Source organism: Lepisosteus platostomus, chromosome 10, assembly GCF_059453375.1.
Source record: "Lepisosteus platostomus isolate fLepPlt1 chromosome 10, fLepPlt1.hap1, whole genome shotgun sequence".
NCBI lineage: Eukaryota > Metazoa > Chordata > Actinopteri > Semionotiformes > Lepisosteidae > Lepisosteus > Lepisosteus platostomus.
The window spans coordinates 3,017,534-3,037,173 of NC_142620.1; the positions used below are offsets into that span (position 1 = coordinate 3,017,534).

General features: G+C 45.1%; 1 protein-coding gene across 4 annotated transcripts in view; it reads right to left on the bottom strand.

The window, feature by feature from the left end:
• Positions 1-3,084: 3,084 nt before the first annotated feature.
• ttc7b (tetratricopeptide repeat domain 7B) overlaps positions 3,085-19,640 on the bottom strand; it is a 55,151-nt gene continuing 38,595 nt past the window's right edge. For 2 of the 4 annotated variants that reach the window (XM_088647525.1, XM_088647523.1), the window contains 4 exons: positions 19,039-19,089; positions 14,456-14,596; positions 13,248-13,450; positions 3,085-5,599 (listed from right to left, as the gene is read on the bottom strand). In XM_088647525.1, coding sequence (XP_088503651.1) covers positions 5,378-5,599; positions 13,248-13,450; positions 14,456-14,596; positions 19,039-19,089 — 617 coding nt within the window. In that variant the 3' untranslated portion in view covers positions 3,085-5,377. The remainder of the gene's footprint in view (positions 5,600-13,247; positions 13,451-14,455; positions 14,597-19,038; positions 19,090-19,640) is intronic. The other 2 variants (XM_088647524.1, XM_088647522.1) reach the window with 1 other exon arrangement.

A 19,640-nucleotide genomic window follows, 5' to 3' on the forward strand; every position in this document is an offset into this window, starting at 1 on the left:
TACGGAGCAGCTGGGACTTGAAACTGTCAGAGTCCGGGTCAGAGTGAACCTGCTGTGCCTTTGGATTGTAAGCTGTCACATGGCAGTCGCCAGGCGTGGTGCGAATGTCTGTTCGAGAGCTTGGGAGAGGCACTCCGGGCTCTGCAGGGTCCGGGCACACACACTGGCAGTGAACAGAGCAGATGAGCTTGTGCAAACATGCCGACCAGGAAAGAGTCCAGCAGGGAGAGGCACCCCTCATGCATCTTCCAGTCTCAGCCTCCCGACCCCACCAACCAACACCGTTCTCCCCCTGCACCCATCCCAGAGCAGATCATAGTATGCCGTGGAGATTTTGCTGTAGGTGAATTTTAAATAATCACTTTCCATTGTGGACTTTCAAAAGCCCGGGAGGTCAAGTTCCTTAAAGGATTTCCACAGGCTTGAGAGTGAATGTGTTCCCCGGTAAAGCCATTCGGTGACAGCGATGATGATATAATGGGACCTCCAGGAGGAGCACAGAACCTGACTCGTCTCCTGGCTCCAGACTCCTGCTGCTTTGTTCTAAGAGTTGAAAGGCCACCATAGAGAAAAGGATTTTTAAAATTATGATTAGATTCTTCCTTAAGACACACTGTATATCTAGTCGCATGGCCACAAATACAGAACTGCTTAAGTAAATTCGATAAAACCTTTTTTTATAAAATTGGACATCCACTACTTTTTACATCTGTGAACTCTCATTCTGCTTCTGTTCTGTATGAGTGGGATTCTACAGCAATGACTTCCTGTACAGTGTCATCACCTGTGAATACAATTGCACCTTGTAGCTCTGAAGCAAAATGTTTTCCATTACGCATCTAAGTCATATCTGCTTGTATTCTGCTTTTCACAAAGCATGAAAGGAGACACCAGAATAAACCATCACCAGGGTACCGTCACATCGCTGTGACAAGCAACAGATTGAGTGTGACACAACAGTTGGACATGACCACTTTGCACTGGGACCAGCAAGGCAGGAAATGAGACGCAGCCCTGAACACAGCTGTAGACAAGACTTATGTGCCAATAGCCATTAATTCCCAGTCACTGGTCTCTTCCCAAGATCCATTAATCCTTGAGCAGAGGTTCAGAGCAGCCTTCCAGTTCATGTATACCAGTACCACATGAAGGAACAGATGCGAATGCATGACGTAGCTGGTTTGACAGCACTCAAATCATTTCTCCTGCAAGATAAACCTCCTCATGAGCGCGGAACGGGGCAGCTGGGTGTGCAGGCTGCAGGGCAGTCCTGGGGCTGGATATCTTTGGGAGATGCCAGCCGGGAAAGCAAGGTGAAAATTTCCAGGTGATTATTATGATTCAAAGTATAACAACAACTTACCGTCCGTGTGAAATGCACACGCTGGAAAGTGCAAGCCGACCACATTGTGGGAGTTCAGCCGAGACGTTGAATTATCACATGTCGCTGCCATGGAGACACTGGGGTGGAAACTGCGGAGCTGAGAATGAGCACGCGAGGACACGAGCGAAGAGCTCTGGAGGTCGGGCAGACACATGGCCGCACCTCCACCTGTCCTTCCTTCTGCACCACTCTCTCTCTCTCTCTCTCTCTCGTCCCACCTGGGGCAAGACCTACAGCAAGGGAAGACTGGACTCTATCTCTCTGCCCTTTTAATCTTAAGTGTTCCGTTTAGTTAAACAATTCAGGTGAGGTAGCTGGCTCAAGAGAACAACAGCAGTGTCTCACCTAAGATTCGAACCTGCAACTTTCCAGTCACAAGGCCAGAACCCTGACCAGTGCTTCATGAGGTAATGTTTCAGTCCTGCTTTAAGAAACATGTAAAGACTGTCACGTGCCAGCAAAGGACTATTTCTAAATCGGGGATTTAATGGAATAAAACAAAAATGGACATGAAATTATGTAATTACACTATGATGGACTCTCTCAACCAATTCTGTACAATCAGAATTAGACTGTTTTGAGGGGGGGCCACATAACAATATGGGTTTCACTACATTCAGAGTGCTCGAAGGGTAAAGAAGAATTGTGGGTTTCAGTTTCAGGCCCCTGTTGAAATGTGTTTCTGTCACCAGACAAGTTCGGTGGCCTGCCTGTACCCCAGATGGTGGTGTTTCCTAGATTACTTCCACCACCAATTTACAATGTATGATACAGGAAGTCCAACAAAGATGATTAGCAAACAGCTAAAACATCGTCATCTGTACCGGGCTCTGAGAGCATGAACTCTGCAGTCTGAATGCTTGGCTCCCAGGAAAGTGCTGCACTGCAGCAGAGTGACAGCTCTCACACAAGGCCGAGGGTAGGGTAACCTCTCAGAGCCGGGAGGTGGAATAAACGCTGACTCCGGTGCTGCAACATCCTGCTAAATCATTTCTGGACGCGTTCAGTTACACAGGGTTCAGTCTCTGCACCTCCGTCATGATTTTCTGACGCTAGTGAATTATACCAGGGAGCCTCTCCCAGAATGATAGCAATACAATTCCTTAATTGCCACTCGTGCACAGTACGAGAGAACTGGACCTCAGGGTTTGGGATGGAAGGGAACCCCAGCTATATTAGCTTTGACACTGGAAGGAAAAGGATATGAAATACAGCCATCTGAAACTGGAACTGCAGCGTGAGCCAAGGAAAGAGGCTGCAGTGAGCACATTTATTCAGGCTTGTGAAGACATTTATTTGGTTCGGAATAACACACTTGGGACAGTTTAAACCTAAGTTTAATTTTCCACTGAAGCTCAGCATTGAGAAATACCTTCATTATTTATTTTATTGATCGGAGAGATGTGCGTTCATTCACCTTCTTCCCTCCAATTCCAGCACAGAAAACGAATATAGAATTGCTGTTTTTTTTTAAAAGATTCCTTGGATGGCAAATGTCAAGGCTCTAAAAAAAGAAGGACGTTCAAGTACTCATTATTGCGAAGCTGGGTGACATGTCTTGTCTTGCAGACTCTGTGTAATTACAGGAGTGGAGAGCTAGCAAGCTCTGCTGGAGGAGTTCCTGCTGAGCAGCTTGAGGACAGAGCAGGATCCATTTCATCAGGATCTTTCATTTAAGAAAGAATGATGCAGAAACAACATTTATTCCAATATTATTTTACTTGACATCATATTACATTCGTCAGTTGAATCAGATCTGAGCTAAATCAGCTTTAGATAGATGTATTTTTCTTCTCTGTTGGGTGAATACATTAAATATAATGGATGCTTTGGCATACAAATGGAACCAGTAAAACACGGGAAAGGAAGCTACTGTGCTTTCGATTGATAACTTTTTAATGCGACCATTATTTTTCCAGTTTATAAATATTTCTCTCTTAAATAACGCCTCTCTCAAGCTGTCTCAACCTTAAACATTTTCTTCAAGTATGAACAGCTACAAAACAACAAAATATACATATTGCAGTTTTTAACATTTCTGTAACAACTCACTGTAAAATATAATTTACTTAATAACACAATTCTAATAACGAATTTGTCAATAGCCTAAAATAACTATGATGAAAAGGTGATGAAAACCACATTCTTTGCTTCAACACAATAATCACATACAGGTGTACACATTGCTGTAAAACTCAACTATTTTTGGCCTTTATTTGTGAGTGCTACTGACCTAGTTTGGATGATTGTTCTTTAAAATCGCAGAGATTGCCAGTACTCTTTTTTTTAAATCATAAAACTTGACTTCACCTTGACTGTAACATTTCAAAAAGTAAACAATATTGGCAATGCAAATTAAATAAATATTATGAACATAAACATCACCAAATTTCAGCTGTAATTTCTAAGATCCACCAATAAAAATACACTTAACAAATTAAAGCAAAGCGTGATTAAAATGTATATGTCATGTTTTACTCCGCGCAGTACTCCTTCTCAGAATTAAATACAAGAATATTAGCTGCTGAATTGAATCCAAAACTGCAGTTCAGAATGATGAAGAATACAGTAGCAAAAAAACATATACCCAACCACAGAAAAACCAACACAACACTCCTATCTCAGGGGCTGCTGCTGCAAAACAGAACTCTCACCACTCACATTCATTTCTATTAAAATGAACTAACAGAGAAGATAAAAATTATTGTGAGTGAAACCAGGTGAGTTTGAATATACGAAATGTGTTGCTTTAAAGCCAGGAAACCTCAATAATTCCAATAACAGAATTCTGTAAGAGACAGACCCCAGTCTTGCACGATTCTCTGTAAACTGGGACATAGAAAGGTGGATTAACATTCCTTGAGATATGCTTTTGTCTTTTCAAAGAACAGCGGAGATAAACTAGTAAAATTCCTTTACCCTGGCTTTTACCCTTTACTCCGGTCCTCTGCCAGATACAGAAACGTTTCTGCCCCCTACTATTCCTGCTTAACTAAAGCAAGAAAAATAACGATGCCTTATAATGAAGTCATGAGCAGTTTTACAAATAACCACTTAGATCTGGGCTCTACTATATATCGCTTCTGCCTTGTTTTCAGGTCCCCCGTTGTCAATGTTGTTAATGCAGTGAAAGCCGGTACGTGCTGAGAGCCCTTACCAACCTGATGTTTCTGGTTTCTGCCGTGCTGCTAACATAATTTCAGCACAAAGACAACTACTGCCTGCATAACTCTGACTTCCCCGGTGACTAATTTCTTCCCTAACAAAGCCTAAGACATGACAAAATAAAACGCGAATGTGAAAAAATTACAACAGCCCTTGAGCTGTAGTTCAACAATGGAATCTGGGCTCTCATCCCTGCCTACCTCTCCAAAATATTGTTTAGATTTATTTTCTCCTGGGAAGAGGAGGGCCAGCAGACAGCTGGCATTTTCTTCCCACCTTGTGTTTGGCAGAAGAGAATCCGCATATGGCATGGAACTGCTTCTAATCTTCGAGCCATTTGATAATCAGATTTACTCAGCAGTGAAATAAAGTCTTGACAAGAGGTGTTGCAGATGACCTCTCCCTCAGTACTATTAGTTACAGACATCATAAGCATGGAAGGTTAGCATTTTCTGTGGTGTGAAAAGAAAATGACCAGGACAGCTACACAGCGCATTTAGATAAAATAACAGAACGGATGGCACCTTATCACGTCGGATGACAAAGTCAAACAACTACCAACACCAGTGTTCAACTTGTTTTTTTGTTGCAACAGCTTGTACTTACATTTTAATATACACTCCCATTGCACAGGGCAGTCCTGTTCTACATATGTACGTGCCAAAGGTGTTCTCAAGACAGCTATTGCAGTTTGAAGCCCCATATCCAGATGCAGCACCAATTCAGATTCAATTTCGCACTTTTTTAAAAATCAGAAGAAAAACTGCAGTGATGTGAACAGATGCGATTACATAAGGCAGGGGATCTGTCCAAGTGCTGAAAGTGGGCTCACAGGGTGCGGGGGATGATGGTGAAGGGCAGGATGGGGCTGCTGGCCTCCAGCTCCAAGGCGGTGAGGAAGCACTCGGTGGCGGCGTCATCGTTGCCCTGCGCCTGCAGGACCTCCCCCAGGCTGTTCCACACGTCGTGGGCCGTGGAGTTGACCTGCACCGCGTCCCGCAGGACCTTCTCCGCCAGGCTGTAGCGCCCCAGCTGGTGCAGGATCAGGCCCTGTGGAGAGGAGGGGAAGGTGTGAGTCGCACAGCAGGATCTCATGCAGGGCCAGTGTCACAAACCCTCCGCTGTTTTCCAGTATTTACGCAGAATCCATGTATTCCTGCAGAGGGCTCCTTCATGTGGCTGCTCTGATATTTGTCAGATTGATACGGGACTACAGGTCTTCTCGAATTATTAACACATTTAATGGGGGATCTTGAATCTACCAGGTATATCAAGTGTTTGTGCGAGACTGGCTGTAAGAGGAAATGTGCTGTTCAACCAAGATTGCTATGCTCTACTGATTGCTTTACTAATTTGCATCACAGCTATTTTATTCCAACACTTCTGCAATAGAACACCCCCCTAAAATTACCTAGAGGCCTAGAATTACAGATTTAAAATCCTTACACTGAATTGGTTGTTTCCTGCTGGATGTTAAATTTCTGGAGGTCTTAACCTGACAAGGCTACAGGCTTGAGTTTGCTGATGTCGGAGAAGCTATCAATTCTGGTGACAGAACACCAGCAAACGGCAGCGCATTGGTGTCAGTACCAACGACAGGATGGACAAGATCAACCCAGATGGGGGGAGAGCTCCTCAGAGGGTCACCCAATGGGAGAAATCTTACCCTCAACAATTAGGCAGCGTGTACTGCACATTCATGGGTATATTTCATATTTTCACAGGAAGACTGTGCTATACATTCAAGTGCAAAACAAACCCACAAGAATACAAATGACAAATCCCAGGCTGCTGCTTAGCTAACCTAACCATATTTTAGGCACATGATGGCTGCATACTAGTGTTTTCAGGAGTTGGAGTCCTTCAGCTGGGACCAGCTCCTCATGCACATAGGAATAATGTTCTCGGAACACTATGTCAACTAACAGAGTTCTTCCATGACGTTTTCCATTCACTGTTGCTTCCTGTGCCCAGAGCTGCACTGTGCTTTCCCCAGGGGCTATCTGTAATTAGACCACACTTAAAACCACTGACACAGTCTGAGCCCAAGACAACAGGCCGTGGACAGGAAAAAACGAAAAAGATGAAAAAGAAATCAACATGCGCACTCAACCACTGGGGATTCTTTCCACAAAGGCAGCCACACTGTCTGCGGGAGCTCACTTAAAAAAGCAAGATCACCTTCCATTTCAGAGCAAACCCTTTTGGAAATCGGGAATTACAATGATGAGCAAACAGGGTTCTCTCTGAGAGCGCAGAGCCCATAGAGGGGTCAGCTGGAGCAGTGCGCTACGTTAAGCTCCCGTGCTCAAAGGAACACAAACACCGTGAGGCCGCCGCAGGTCTCCTGTGGCTCCTGTGCACACCTGTCAGCTCCACCCCTCCCCTGCCCAGCGCCCTGTTTCTCGCCACGGCCAAGAGGCCACTAACAGCGCGGGCCTGCGGCCAATCGCAGCCTCGCTCTGCCAGCGTGCCAACGCCGCCTCCACTCCGCAGCGCGCTGCCTGGCAATCGCCGGCCTCCTAGCAACCCCTCCAGAGGAGCGCCGCTCACATTTTCCACCTCGCAGCGGGCTCTGCGGATTGAAAAGGAGGCACGGGCCGGTGGGGAAAAAAAATAAGAAACCAGCATTGCACTCGACATTTTGAGAGATACAAACAAGAGGAGGCCATCTGAGGGTCTCACCCAGGTGTCCCTTGACGAGATCAAGTAGCTGCTAACGACCAGAAGGACTAGACCGCTGAATGGCTTCCTTTCCATTGTAACTGTTCTTATGTTTATCTTTTGTGTAAAAAAAATATTCAAATATGTACAAGAAAAGCTTTTTTTTTACATGAAATACTTTCTTTTCTTCTGTTAGTATGTAGAAACCATTAAGCGTCGCTAAGCCAACTTCCTTCCGATATGACATTAACGAAGGCTTTGCCAGTGACACACTGTCAGGGCAAATCTGACACCTGTTTAAGACTCCCTGTGCAGCTTCTGCAAACTGATCAGGGCTTCTCAAAAGAGCCCAGAGCTTGGCAAGTCTGGAAGGTCTGTCAGGGCCAGCACAAAGATGCCTGACTTTGTAGAGACGTGTGCACTGTCTTGCAATATTGCTACCCTACCTGCTCTGCTTCAACAAAAAAAAAGTAGAAACATAATCCTCAGACTTGCCAGGCTCCCACATGCCTGTCACACAGTGGGAGCGTGAAGAAAAATCCAGAGAGAAGGAAAACACATTTGCTGAGATGCCAGAGTGCTTCAGTAACAGAAATGGCTGGAAACCAAAAAAAAAAAAGAACAGCAAGACATCAGTGACAATACACACTGAAGATTTTATCAAGCAAAAGTAATATTCCAATAATGTAACACAATTTCCAAATGTAACAGGGCTCCAACAGTAAAACCAGAATGACTAGGTTTCAATTAATGACTCCAGTGAGATGAGAGCAGTTACTTCTCAACGGGGGTTTTTGTGTGTACAGGCTCTGTTAAGTAATCAGATAGGGATCTGTAACAACTGATTCATTTCTTGAGCAAAAGGTTCAAGAAAGGGTTAATTATGTAAGATTTCAGCCCCTAGAAGATCAACACCACAAGCTGAGGGATAAAAGGTTAAAGCCATCAATAATTCATGGCCTGTTTTAAGTTGACTACACTTACTAGCAACTAATAATCTGAGCTGTACAACTGAAAACAGCATGCTTTTTCTTACACATTACACATAAATAAATATTAAATGAAACAAAACTGTCTGCTTAAACGTGTCCTTCTATTCTTCCTCCCAGTCTTATTCCTGATTCCTGAGCCAGCATGCTGAAGGCTGTAAGCAATGAAAGCCACCTTTACTGTGCTGACAGGGAGAGAAGTCACACCTCCTTGGCCAGGGTGCAGAAAGGCCAGTGGAGCCCCCCACACCCTGCCTGCTCCGTGCGTCCAGAAAAACCCTCCCGTTGGCTCTGGGTCATCCCAAGAGGCACGTAGTCCTGTCTGAGCCTTTTTAAAGTGCGGTCACTGGTGTGTTGGGAGTTAACATTTCGCTGAGCGTCAAACCCTTCCAAAAATGACAGGTGACCAGTGGTCTGTCAAGTCTTATTCTGAAACACGCAGGGAGCTGGCGCTGGGGAGCCAGAACAGGCGATATATGCTGATGTCGAGCACTGGGGATCGTGGCTAGAGATAAGTACAGCACTTGATGCGGAGTTTGGTAGAAAAAGGATTAAATATGCTGTGTGCTTTCAGGAACTCTGAAGAGGACCATAATCCTTTCCTGACATAAACCTTAACATATAAAAACACAGGTTTCACAAACCCATTACTTGCCTAATTAAAATATATGATTTAGATTTGCCACGATGTGCAAGAAATCTTTATTCAAAGCAAATTTTCCAGGCATGTTCTCTGACGGAGAGGATAAGCAATGCTCTGCTCTGACCGAGTCCTAAATCACCTGAGCGTGACGTTAAGGGACAAGAAAGACCTATAAATTCAAGCTAAAGATTGTCTGCTAGACATTTTTATGCATTACCTTATTTATCCTAAATAATGAGATGATTGATGAGCACATGTCCCAGCACTTAAAAACACATTTTACTTTTGTCCAAGCTAAACAAGATTACCCTGAAATGTCCCTGTGTGCAGAAGCTTGGAGCAATCGGATCAATACAACTCCAGTGATCTCGCAGTGCGGTGGAATTCCACATTATTGAAGTAATCTATTATTTTACAGGCTGCGCAATTAGGTAATAACTAAGCTCGTCATCAATTAGGAAGCACTGAACCTACACTCAACGTACAGAACTTCCACTAAAAATGACCAACCATGAAACAGCCAATGTTCATTAATTTCAAACAAGCTTTCCCCAAAGAAGAGGGATAATTTCTGTAGTAGTACCAAATACAAATAAGCTTTTTATGATAAAATACAGAGCAAAATTTGAAAGAAAAGGTATTTTCTGCTAATATCTCTTCTGTGCTAAGACAAGGAAAATGTCACTGTTGGTCACAAAGATTATTCTGTAAGAATTTAATAAAGACACATTGTCTTGACATGTTCTTAGTTAACAGATATACTGTATGCAGCTGATTTATTATACCAGCTGACAGTTTGCTGTTTTTCTTTAACAGTTCACAAACTTCATCATATTCCTTATTCACTTATTATTATGCAAGATTAATTGTTTGCTTAGCGCGTGTCCCTTGTGAAGTGGGACCCGCAATACAGAAAACTGACAATGAGTGAAAGGACAAGGAACAGTCATGCTGGTAAAATTAAATCAATTCTGTATTTTTAAGGAGAGGCTGGGGTCAAGGGTGATACAGGAGATCTACAGTAGGTTGAGGTCAGATGAGGGAGAATAATAGGAAAGGGCCTGATACAAGTATTTAAAACTCTTAGAGACCTTGACAAAAACAACGCAGAGGATCTTTCTTCAGAACGAACAGTGAAATGCGAAACCAGAGAACGCGAGTGGAAACCGTGTGGAAGTGCATTTAAAGCCGGGAGCAGGAGGCTCTTCTTTACCCAAAGGGATGTGGGAGTCTGGTACAAGCCGCCCAGCCATGTTGTTCCAGCAGATGCCCTAGTTTCTTCCAAGAAGCAGCTGGATGTGATCCTTGGTTCAATTACCCAGTATTTAGCGAGGGGCCCCAGCTGGGCCGAATGGCCTCCTCTTGTTCGTAACCCTTCCTATGTTCTCGAAAGGGTGGCTTGTGTGCGGCGAGAGAAGAGTGGGGGGCCCAGGACAGAGCCCTGGGGGACCCCGGTGTGAAAGAACCAATGAGTACAGGGCGACCCTCACCAGGGGACCTAGCAAGCGTGATCAGGGAGGTCGGAGGAGGACCAGGGGTGAGCAGAGCCAGGAGCTCCCAGCTCAGGGAGGCAGACAGGAGTCAGGTGTCAGAGGCACCAGGGAGATCACGGCAGCCGGGCAGCCGGAGAGAGTCACTAACACAGCTGTTGCAGTTGCATGTAGGGTAACAATACCAGGCTAGAGAAGACTAAGCATCAAGTTCCTGGCACATTATTTAATTTTAATGACCAGCTCCTAAATCGATAAACCAAAAAAACACAATCACGAGCCACTTCATGACGGCCTCTCGGACAGAACACTTCCACTTCATCTTCAGGAGAATGGTAGTCTAGATGAGCTCAGAGAGCACAGGCTGAACGGGCATGGCACCTCATTAATGATTTACGCTGCAGGGTTCCCAGCAGCTGGGACGCGGCTTTTTTTTTTTAAGCTCATTTTCTTACCACTCTAAAGGGAACAATGCTAGGCCGATGCTGACTCAATGCCTTAACCTGGTCTAACAGCGAAGAAAATGGAATGAATTATTCATTAACCGGGGTTCGTGAGTGTAAATCTATTGGAGGAATAAGTTTGATCTCCGTGGTATGAGAATGCTGTTAAAACACAAGACAGAAAAGAACTGGAGCTACAGACAGTACTCGGAGCATCTGAGTTGTCCAGTTGTCCTGTTTTTCGCCATCTAAAAGAAATACTTCTTAAATGAAAGCTGGGGGGTTTGTAACTCTAAAGAAGAATTGTTGTCCTTTAGGAAGAGGAAGGTTGTCAGAATGCAGGGAAAGCAAACCACTCCTGAAATGGCACTGATTTGTGCTTTTTTTTAAACAAACAGATATTTTAACCAATGAAGAAAATATTTAACATCAGACATTTCCGTACAGCACTACAAATCACCAGCATCCTGGAGCAGAGTGGCCTGGCAAGACTTATGGAAGGAGACAGAAAAACTGTCAACCATTTTTCAAGCCTTTTGTATTAAAAGTAAAAAAAAATAGACAGGGAATCGAGAGAGTTTCTGAAAGAAGAACAGAACAAATCCCAAATAGCTGGTTGTCGTAGATGTGCTATCCCAATACTAGGCAAATAGTTGTGTCAAAAAACAATCATAACATAACACATAAAGCTAGCATTAATAATGCAAAAATCATTGTGTGAAATTTCACCGGAGGCAATCATTTGACCATTTTTAAAAACCTCCTTGGTTGGAGGGACATGACATTAAAGAGTTTTGGGAAGCTGGAAATGAGCCACACATTTATGGCATTTTTTTTATGCACAACTTGAATTCTGCTGTAACATCCAGAATCAACCCCTGTTACCCCCCATCTGGAAATGTTCTTGATGAGGAGACAGCCTTACAGCAGCTAACAGTAGCTATTTCAAAACTTAAAGAGCTGTGAATTTACTTTCCTATTCCTTTTTAAATGAAAGTAATTTATTTCATTATTACTTAAAGAAGCAAGTTAAAGATGTCTTCAAAGAAAGTACTCAAAGAGGTATCTCCAACTTTAAGGAACAGTCTGAAGAAATTGGCACTAGAGAAACTCTCATGATACCTAATTAACTATGGGCAATACAATTAATGTTACATATTCATTTTTTCCCCTCCCCCCCAAAAAAAATAATTGTATCAGAAAATGCATTGTTTCAGAACTAGTTCAGTTCCTAGATTATTGGAAAATTTCACATTTTGAAGCAGGTACACCACAGAAGCGCCTGCCAATTACCTGCTCGAATACATGAGCTTGACTTCTGCGTGAACTCTCCTAATTGAGCTCTTGGATTTTGTGGGGAACCGGTTTCAGAAAGTGAACCCGCTGTTGAATATGTCTAGCTGCCAGAGAGGAGAAATTTAAGCTTTCACCCCACTTGATCCTTTGTATCATCATGACTCTCCTGGGAGGCATGAGAAACACCTGCCTGAATAATGCATGGGCCCCCTGGCTAAGCCCCTCTGACAGAACCGTCAGGTGAGATTGTGGTGAGCACAGCTGCTGAGGTGGCTGCAGTGGTTAAGCACCTTCACCATGGTGAGGCAGCGATGGAGGAGGCAGGTTGCTTGGAAGTACTGAGAGCACTGGAACAAGGTTGGGGTGGATGATGCATCTCACCCTGGCGTGAAAGTCAGATAAGGCACCTCTGGACTGGCAATACAGTTTTCCATATCTGTATTGCAGATATGAAAAGCAGGACCAGGGGGAGTGTTCAAACTACAGAGGGAGCACACGCCTTAGCCAAAGTACTCTTCTCCTTGGTGTCACCATGTTAGAGAGGAGACCCCATCAATCAACCGAGTCTCAGATTCCCAGGAACAATACTTGCTCAGTCCTGGCCGAGAAGAGCTAGACTTGGGAGATGACCATACTCCTGAGAAGAATCAGCAGGAGATGCTGTGGGAGTACGAGGCGCTGGTGGGTGTGGGTTCAGGATGCTGTATCTGCACCTGAGTGGAGCTGCAGTCCTGTGATTAACACATCATTCAAAGTGTGAGGTGGACTCTGTCGAGGGTCTGTCTTGTGTCCACACCCGTACATGATTACGAGGTATGCAGGCACAGATTAGGTACTGAGGATATTCGGTCAGGAGCGTGGAGGTTAAATCCTAGCTATTTGGTAGCCCAGAGTGGGCTCTGCTTTCACTTATACGTTAAGAGGATGGCCCTACTCATGAAATGCCTGGTCGTATTCCGCATCAAGAACACGCCCATGACTGCCTTTCATTCTGGGATCTTGCACACTTAAGGAAAAGGAAATCCCTCAAAGGGGCCCTGGGCCAAACTCATCAGGAGAGCCAACCAACGTCATTTTAGCTCCGAGGAAAAAAGTAAGACTGTAGACACATGTGAACTACGTCGACTGTGTCTACAGTTACAGAGGCAGCAGGAGCTGGGGGAGAGAACTCACCAGCCTCTGCATGGTCTTGACGTGAGTGGGGCTGATGGACAGGGCCTCCTCATACCAGCGCTTGGCTTCGTCCATGTTGCCCCGCAGCTCGGCCACCTGGCCCTTCATGAACAGCACGTTGTGGGACATGGGGAAGAGGCTGGCTGCCTCCTGGGTGCAGGCGGTCGCCTCTGTAGGCTTTCCCATGCCAATGTAGACTTCCGCTGCAATGGAAATGACGGACAGGGATTAGTGTTAAACCTCCGCAAGAGCGGACACGCGGTCTGCCTAACCCCTCCCCCTTCACGGTCACTGTCTGTCGGTGATTGGCTACTTCCCCCTTCGTTCACCTGCACGAGCCCGCGCGGCAAGCAGGTACAGAGGAGAGCTCTCCTCGCTCCTGGGAAGAGAGCAGCCCTACCGCACCCCTCTGCTGGTTCTGCACATTTACTTTTCAGATGACTGCCCCCCCCACGAGGAAGACGACAACAAGCAAGAGAGAACTGGCTCAGCAGCAGCTTCAATGGAAATTTCTCAGTTTATGGGATGTCAGCTTATGAAATGTGTCACTTAGACTCTGCACGCAGATAAAAATAGTTATAGAGCTGCAACCTATCAGATTTTTTTGTTTAATGGGGGCACTGCATCCTTTCTCACAACAATTTCTATAAACAAGACAGTTAAAAAAAAAAACTTTTCCTGATAAGAACTGGAGCTAATTTAATTAGATGTTTTGCCGCAGTCGGAATGCATAGGCATACGTGCCAAATACCACTTGTTAAGACAAAAGCAAATGCTGACAAAACAAATCTGACTGCCACATGTTAAACATGGTTAAATAAAAACAAAAAAAACACGCATTCTCAGTGAAGTGGGAAGTGAAGGCTAGTTCAAGATGTGCCCCGTAACTACAGAGGGTAACAACACCAGTACCATGCTTTGTACTCAGGGGGAAAAAGAATATTCTTCTGCCAAACTTCCCAAAGGACAAGGCGATTTCACACTCACCACCCCCCAGAGACTAAGGTATAACCCCAGGAGGTGACAGCAGCACCTCTGCTATGTCTTCCTGGAGCCTCAGGCACTGTGAATAACCAGGGCTGGACACTCATGGCTCCTTGGACACTCGCAGACAAGGACCAGAGGGACTGCTGGTAGACAAGGGCGGGGTGTCTCTTGAGGAGGTCGGGCCCAACCGAGCTGGAGCCGTCTCTGGGATGCGGGCCTACCTGCGTGGAGCCAGATCTGAGCCAGAGTCATCCAGGGGTGCAGGGGCCCCTGCTTGGGAGCGCTGCTCTGCAGAGAGGAGGCCACCTCCGACAGGGCCTGCTCCACGCGGGAGGCGGCGACCGAAGTAGCGTGGACAGAGCCTGGGGAGGGAGCCGACAGGGATCAGCGGAGGAACGTGGCGGCCGAGCCCATCTGTTAACCCCTTCTCCACCAGGACAGGCCGGGCTTCCACTGTTTGGGGCTCTGACTGGTCTGTTTGCAGGTGCCCAAGAAGAGCGGACACCGCCTTCCAGCGGCGGAAAACCCTGAGCGGATTATTTCAACATATAAAGATTCCTTCTTAAGCTTCAGCAACTAGCAAGAGCTTTTTCATGGGGTGACAAAATAAATCGGGCTGTTTGTGTCACTCCAATAGACTTTTCAAAGCAGAGACAGGTGATTTACGTGAACGAGGATGAGCAGAGCTGCTTGGCCCTTCTCTAAGGTTGTGACGCAGAGCCAAGACCTGTCCGGTTCAATGCTCAGCGCCTGTCTGGAGCTCACTGGCTCTATCACAGCCTGCATGTGTTTTGCTCATCTCTAAGCCCTTATTATCTGTCCTGGTAAGAGCAAGCTCATTTGCTCAGACTCTCATCTGAAAGTGCCCCCCCCTTACTCTGGTACATTCCAAGACTGCCCAGAGCCCAAAAATACTCCACATGTTCACGAACGTCCAAGCACAAAGAAGACCTTTAGTAAGACTTTATATTTTTTGGATGCTGTCAATTGGATGCGTTAAATGGTTTCAATCAGAAGGCAACATTTCGCTTTCACTGATTCATTTTCTTTCTCTGCAGAGGCCCCGGGTGTGGTTTTTGTTTTTGTGTGAGCGATCACTAAATGACAAAGACGGGAATCACAAACTTCAAACATGGAGTAACGGAAAGGTCTGCAGCTTTCGTGTTTAGCCTCTGCTGGAAGGTGGGACGCCTGATGGCTGTCTGTCCTGCTGTGTGATGAGTGGAAAAAGAGCACTATGGAGGAGGGCAGCTCTTATGCAATATACAATATGCAGAAGTGCTCAGTGTGTTACTTCTTCTTGATTAATGAAACAGCAGAACGGAAAACTGCTTAAGTCTTCCTAACAAGCTTCAAACATAACTTCAAAATAATCCAATTTTAATGTACTGCATTATATTTGCGCCCTGACTGTCTGCTGGCAATATTTCAGACCAATTTCCTGACAGGAAATGAAATGATATGAAGATAAATTCTGCAAATGAAAAATTAAGAGGAATATTTATTTTCATGTGCTAATTCTAGTTTTAAACCTAATTTGCAGGAGAAAGCTGTGCCTATGGTTTGCTTTCTTCATACCCTGTAGAGCAGCAGGCTGAGCTCTGAGCAGCTTCGTCCTGTAGCTTGATGATAGTGGGTTCTGTGATGCCGAGAAGAGCTCTAAATCCTAAAGAATTCACCTCATATCAAGCAGAAGCCACTGTTGCAACACCAGCAGACTCTGGCATCTGGCAGGAGTGCCTCATCAGCATTCAGACCCATGTTCTGAGCGTGTGGCTCAGCTCCACCTGGCCCACAAACAAAGGATCCCGGGCTTTCGGTTTCAATCGAAAGAAGAGATCTGAGGGGGCTCCTTCTGTTCTGCTCCGTTTTCTCTCCCCAGGTGAAGACAGCTCGTTTCACCTGAAGATCAGCTTGCAAGACAGCACTCTTTCCCCCCTGTTTGAAAATGAGTCCTTCTGCAGACTGATCACAGTCAGCAAGAGCCAGAGCTTAGCAACAGATCATGGAGAACCTCAGAGGGCTGTGTAACCCAACCTGGCTGGAAAGCGTGACACAGGAGGCAGAGCAGAAACTTTGTGTGTTTCTAGAAATGACTGGGGTAGGGTACAGACCTTCTTATGTGTCAAGAAGGACACATAAGATGTGTTACAAAATTTACAAGCACCGTTCTCAAGATAAGTGGATTCTCTTTAACTAAGAATCCCCAGGCAAGTAATATAATTGCCATGCGTGGTTTGACGGGCTTTTAGAGTTTGAGTCCTACTCTATGCCCAAACCGTTACATCAGAGGTCATGACAAGACATATTACTGTGCTGTTACAGATGCCAGATAACAAGTGAGAGAAGTCTATAGTCAGCTGCATAAGAGCATCACAGCTACTGCCCACCAAGGAACACAAAAGTAAGGAAAGGGTTATGTGACACAGTAGGAAATGTCATAAGCAGTGTAATTTAGGTGCTCTCAATTTAGAATGCGATTTTAATTACAATTAACGACTGCACAGGAGAAGTGAAGAACAGCCCTTGCTGTCTTCCGCTTATGATGTCTGCCTCTATGTTACACAACCTCTTCACTGTCACAGCTGTATGTAAGAGCCGAGTTCATTTTTTAAACATATTACACAGTAGCCCCCAAGTGTATTCATAACCTTGATGACCCATATCTAAAATATGATTTAGCACAGAAAATGCAGATGCACATCAAGATTTTTAAATATCTGTGAAATAAACACAACAGTAAAGTATGAAAGGACTACTGAATATATCAATAGCATAAAAAATAGCTACACATTTCAAAACACAAAATGGTCACATGGCTTCTGCACCAGGGAGAGGACGCAAAACAGATTTACCCAAATGTGAGGGCAGAATAGTGGTTTGGGAGGATAACTCACACCCAAGAGCAAGATACCGGAAGTCTTAAAAACGCTCCAGTGTCATCAGGAAATGTCTCCAAGACCACCATCATGGCTGAGCTCATGAATCTGGGGTCTGTGGCAGAGCTCCGGGGCAACATAAAGAGAAGAGACTTGGATTCACTAAATAGAAATCTATTGACTCTCCAATTCATATGCGAGCGCGTGGTGGAAATGTCGATCCTTCAGTTCAGAGTGGAAATGGAACAGTCCTGCTTCAGGGCTGGTTTGCATCGTCTAGTCCTGCAGTCCTAGTCAGAACTGGGGACAGACAGCTTAGAAAACTGGCCAGGATATTTCCACCACAAACCAGTGCCATCTGTCATGACAGTCAGCACTGCAATGGCTGCAAATGGATATCAGGAAAAAATATCCTGCATCAAGCTTCGTAATGGCTAACAGCCTAAAATTCAACATTCTTCACTAGTTATCGTAGCCTCTAGTAGATCTTGATGCTGAGAGCTGAAGACAGCACATCACAACCATATCACTGCCTGAGGAGCTGCAGAGGTTCGGTGTGGCAGAGTGGTCAGATGTCAGTGATCTGAGCTTAAGAACCTATTCAAAGACTATAGGACGTGCCTCCTTGAGGTTATCACTGCCAAAGAGCCCTCACAGAAGACTGACTGAATCACATTAATTATAAACGAATGTGAACAGCATGCATCTAGAAGAATATGTATCTGTTCTTCATAGAATTTTCTGTTTATACATTAAAATAATAATAATAACACAAGACTTTAGTTTTGAATTGTTTCTATCACAAAACTCAATTGGTAACAGTTCTTCGAAGGAATGAATACATTTGGAGGTGACTGCACGTAAAAGGATAAAAATCTTAGTAGAAGAAGGAGCCAAGTGCTTTGAAAACAAATCAGTGCAAGAATGAAGGTGCCTTTTTGAGCCCTGAAAATGTCATGCTCTGAAAAAGAAATTCAGAACTATACATACAAGAAATTGATTCTGAACTCATGCCAAAATGCACATAAATGTCTGCACACACGAATGGAAGGAAATAAACAAAGTGACTAACCAAACTACAAGCGTGATGACCTACTCAATTAAGAATGGAAGTGGGCCTACAGCACTCCTGACCCCCGAGGGTTAATGGTTTGAAATGCATATGAGCAAACATGATGCACACACATAAAAAATATGAGTACACCCCAAACTTGCATGCAGATGAATGCAGGAACGCGCAGTGACAGAACCACCATCAGAGGCACATGCAGGGAGCTAGCTTCACTGCAGCAGGAGAGGGGCACACTGGGGATGCTTAAAGAAACAGTATTCATTCATCAGTGCCGGGTTTGTACGAACACTAACTTCATATCTCTTTCATTCCATTGACAACCAGTCATTTAACTCTCTGGCTTTTCTGTGAATATAACCTACACTTTAAGGTCTTTAAGAATAATCAAACCTATTCCACTGCAGTGCCTGAAATGATACAAACACACTTACTCAGAAGCAAATATCTTCACGTAATCTTACCTATTTATTTAATTCAACACTCAAGCTGCATTAAAATAAAATGTGCACAAATTACATAGAAATATATCAGGATAAACCTTCCATAAAATTAGTAACTCCTCTTACGGTCTAAAAGGTAACTCTCCGTTTATAAGGCCTAGAAAAATGATACTGCCTCTTTAATATTTAATCTCCAGAGCTGGTCAGGTGCATTCAGGTCTCAGGGTACAATAGGCTTTAGGACAACAAACATAGGTAAACAGCAGCAGCCCCAATCTGACACATTAACATCAGCTACATCTACAGATGGACGTTAGCGTTTACATTCGGTGGCAGAAAGCCCATGTGGTCTCCGAGTCCAGCGGACAGCAGAGCGAGTAAAGCCAGGAGACCTTCAAGTAAGCACTACTTACAAACTGAAAAAATGGAGTAAAAACCATGAAAGTAAGCATCTGGAGGGTTGCCTTTAAATAAATCAAAGCACAAATTAAAAAAACAAAAACCATCGGGGGGGTGGGGGGGGGAACAAAACCAAGCAAGCAAACCAAAAGAATCGGTTTCCGCCGCTGGCGAATGGGGCAGGAGAGGCGCGGACCGCACTGGGCCCGCTTCGCTCTTCTCAGCTGCCCCCTGTCCCCTTCCAACAGCCAGCTGGGCACGGTAAACCATCTGAAACACTCGCACAGAGAAGTCAGGGCTCGTCTCCACTCGCGTACCCCCCTCACACACCGAACACGTCAGGGCAGAAGGGGCCCCTTCCGCACCGTCATGTGGGTGTGCAGGGGACAGGACTGATGGCTCAGGTGGACGGGGCTCTGCTGCGGGCAGAGAAGGCCGCGCCGGGTCAGTGGCAAAGGTCACACGGCACGAGAAATTTGTCCTGACTGGTCTGGGCGGCACGGCACGGCACGGCAGCACAAGATGGTGGCGGAGCGAGATGAGGAGACAGTAAAGGGCGAGAGAATGATGGGAGGGGCTCGGGGGGGAGATGGGAGACGGACTGATCCTAAGGTGG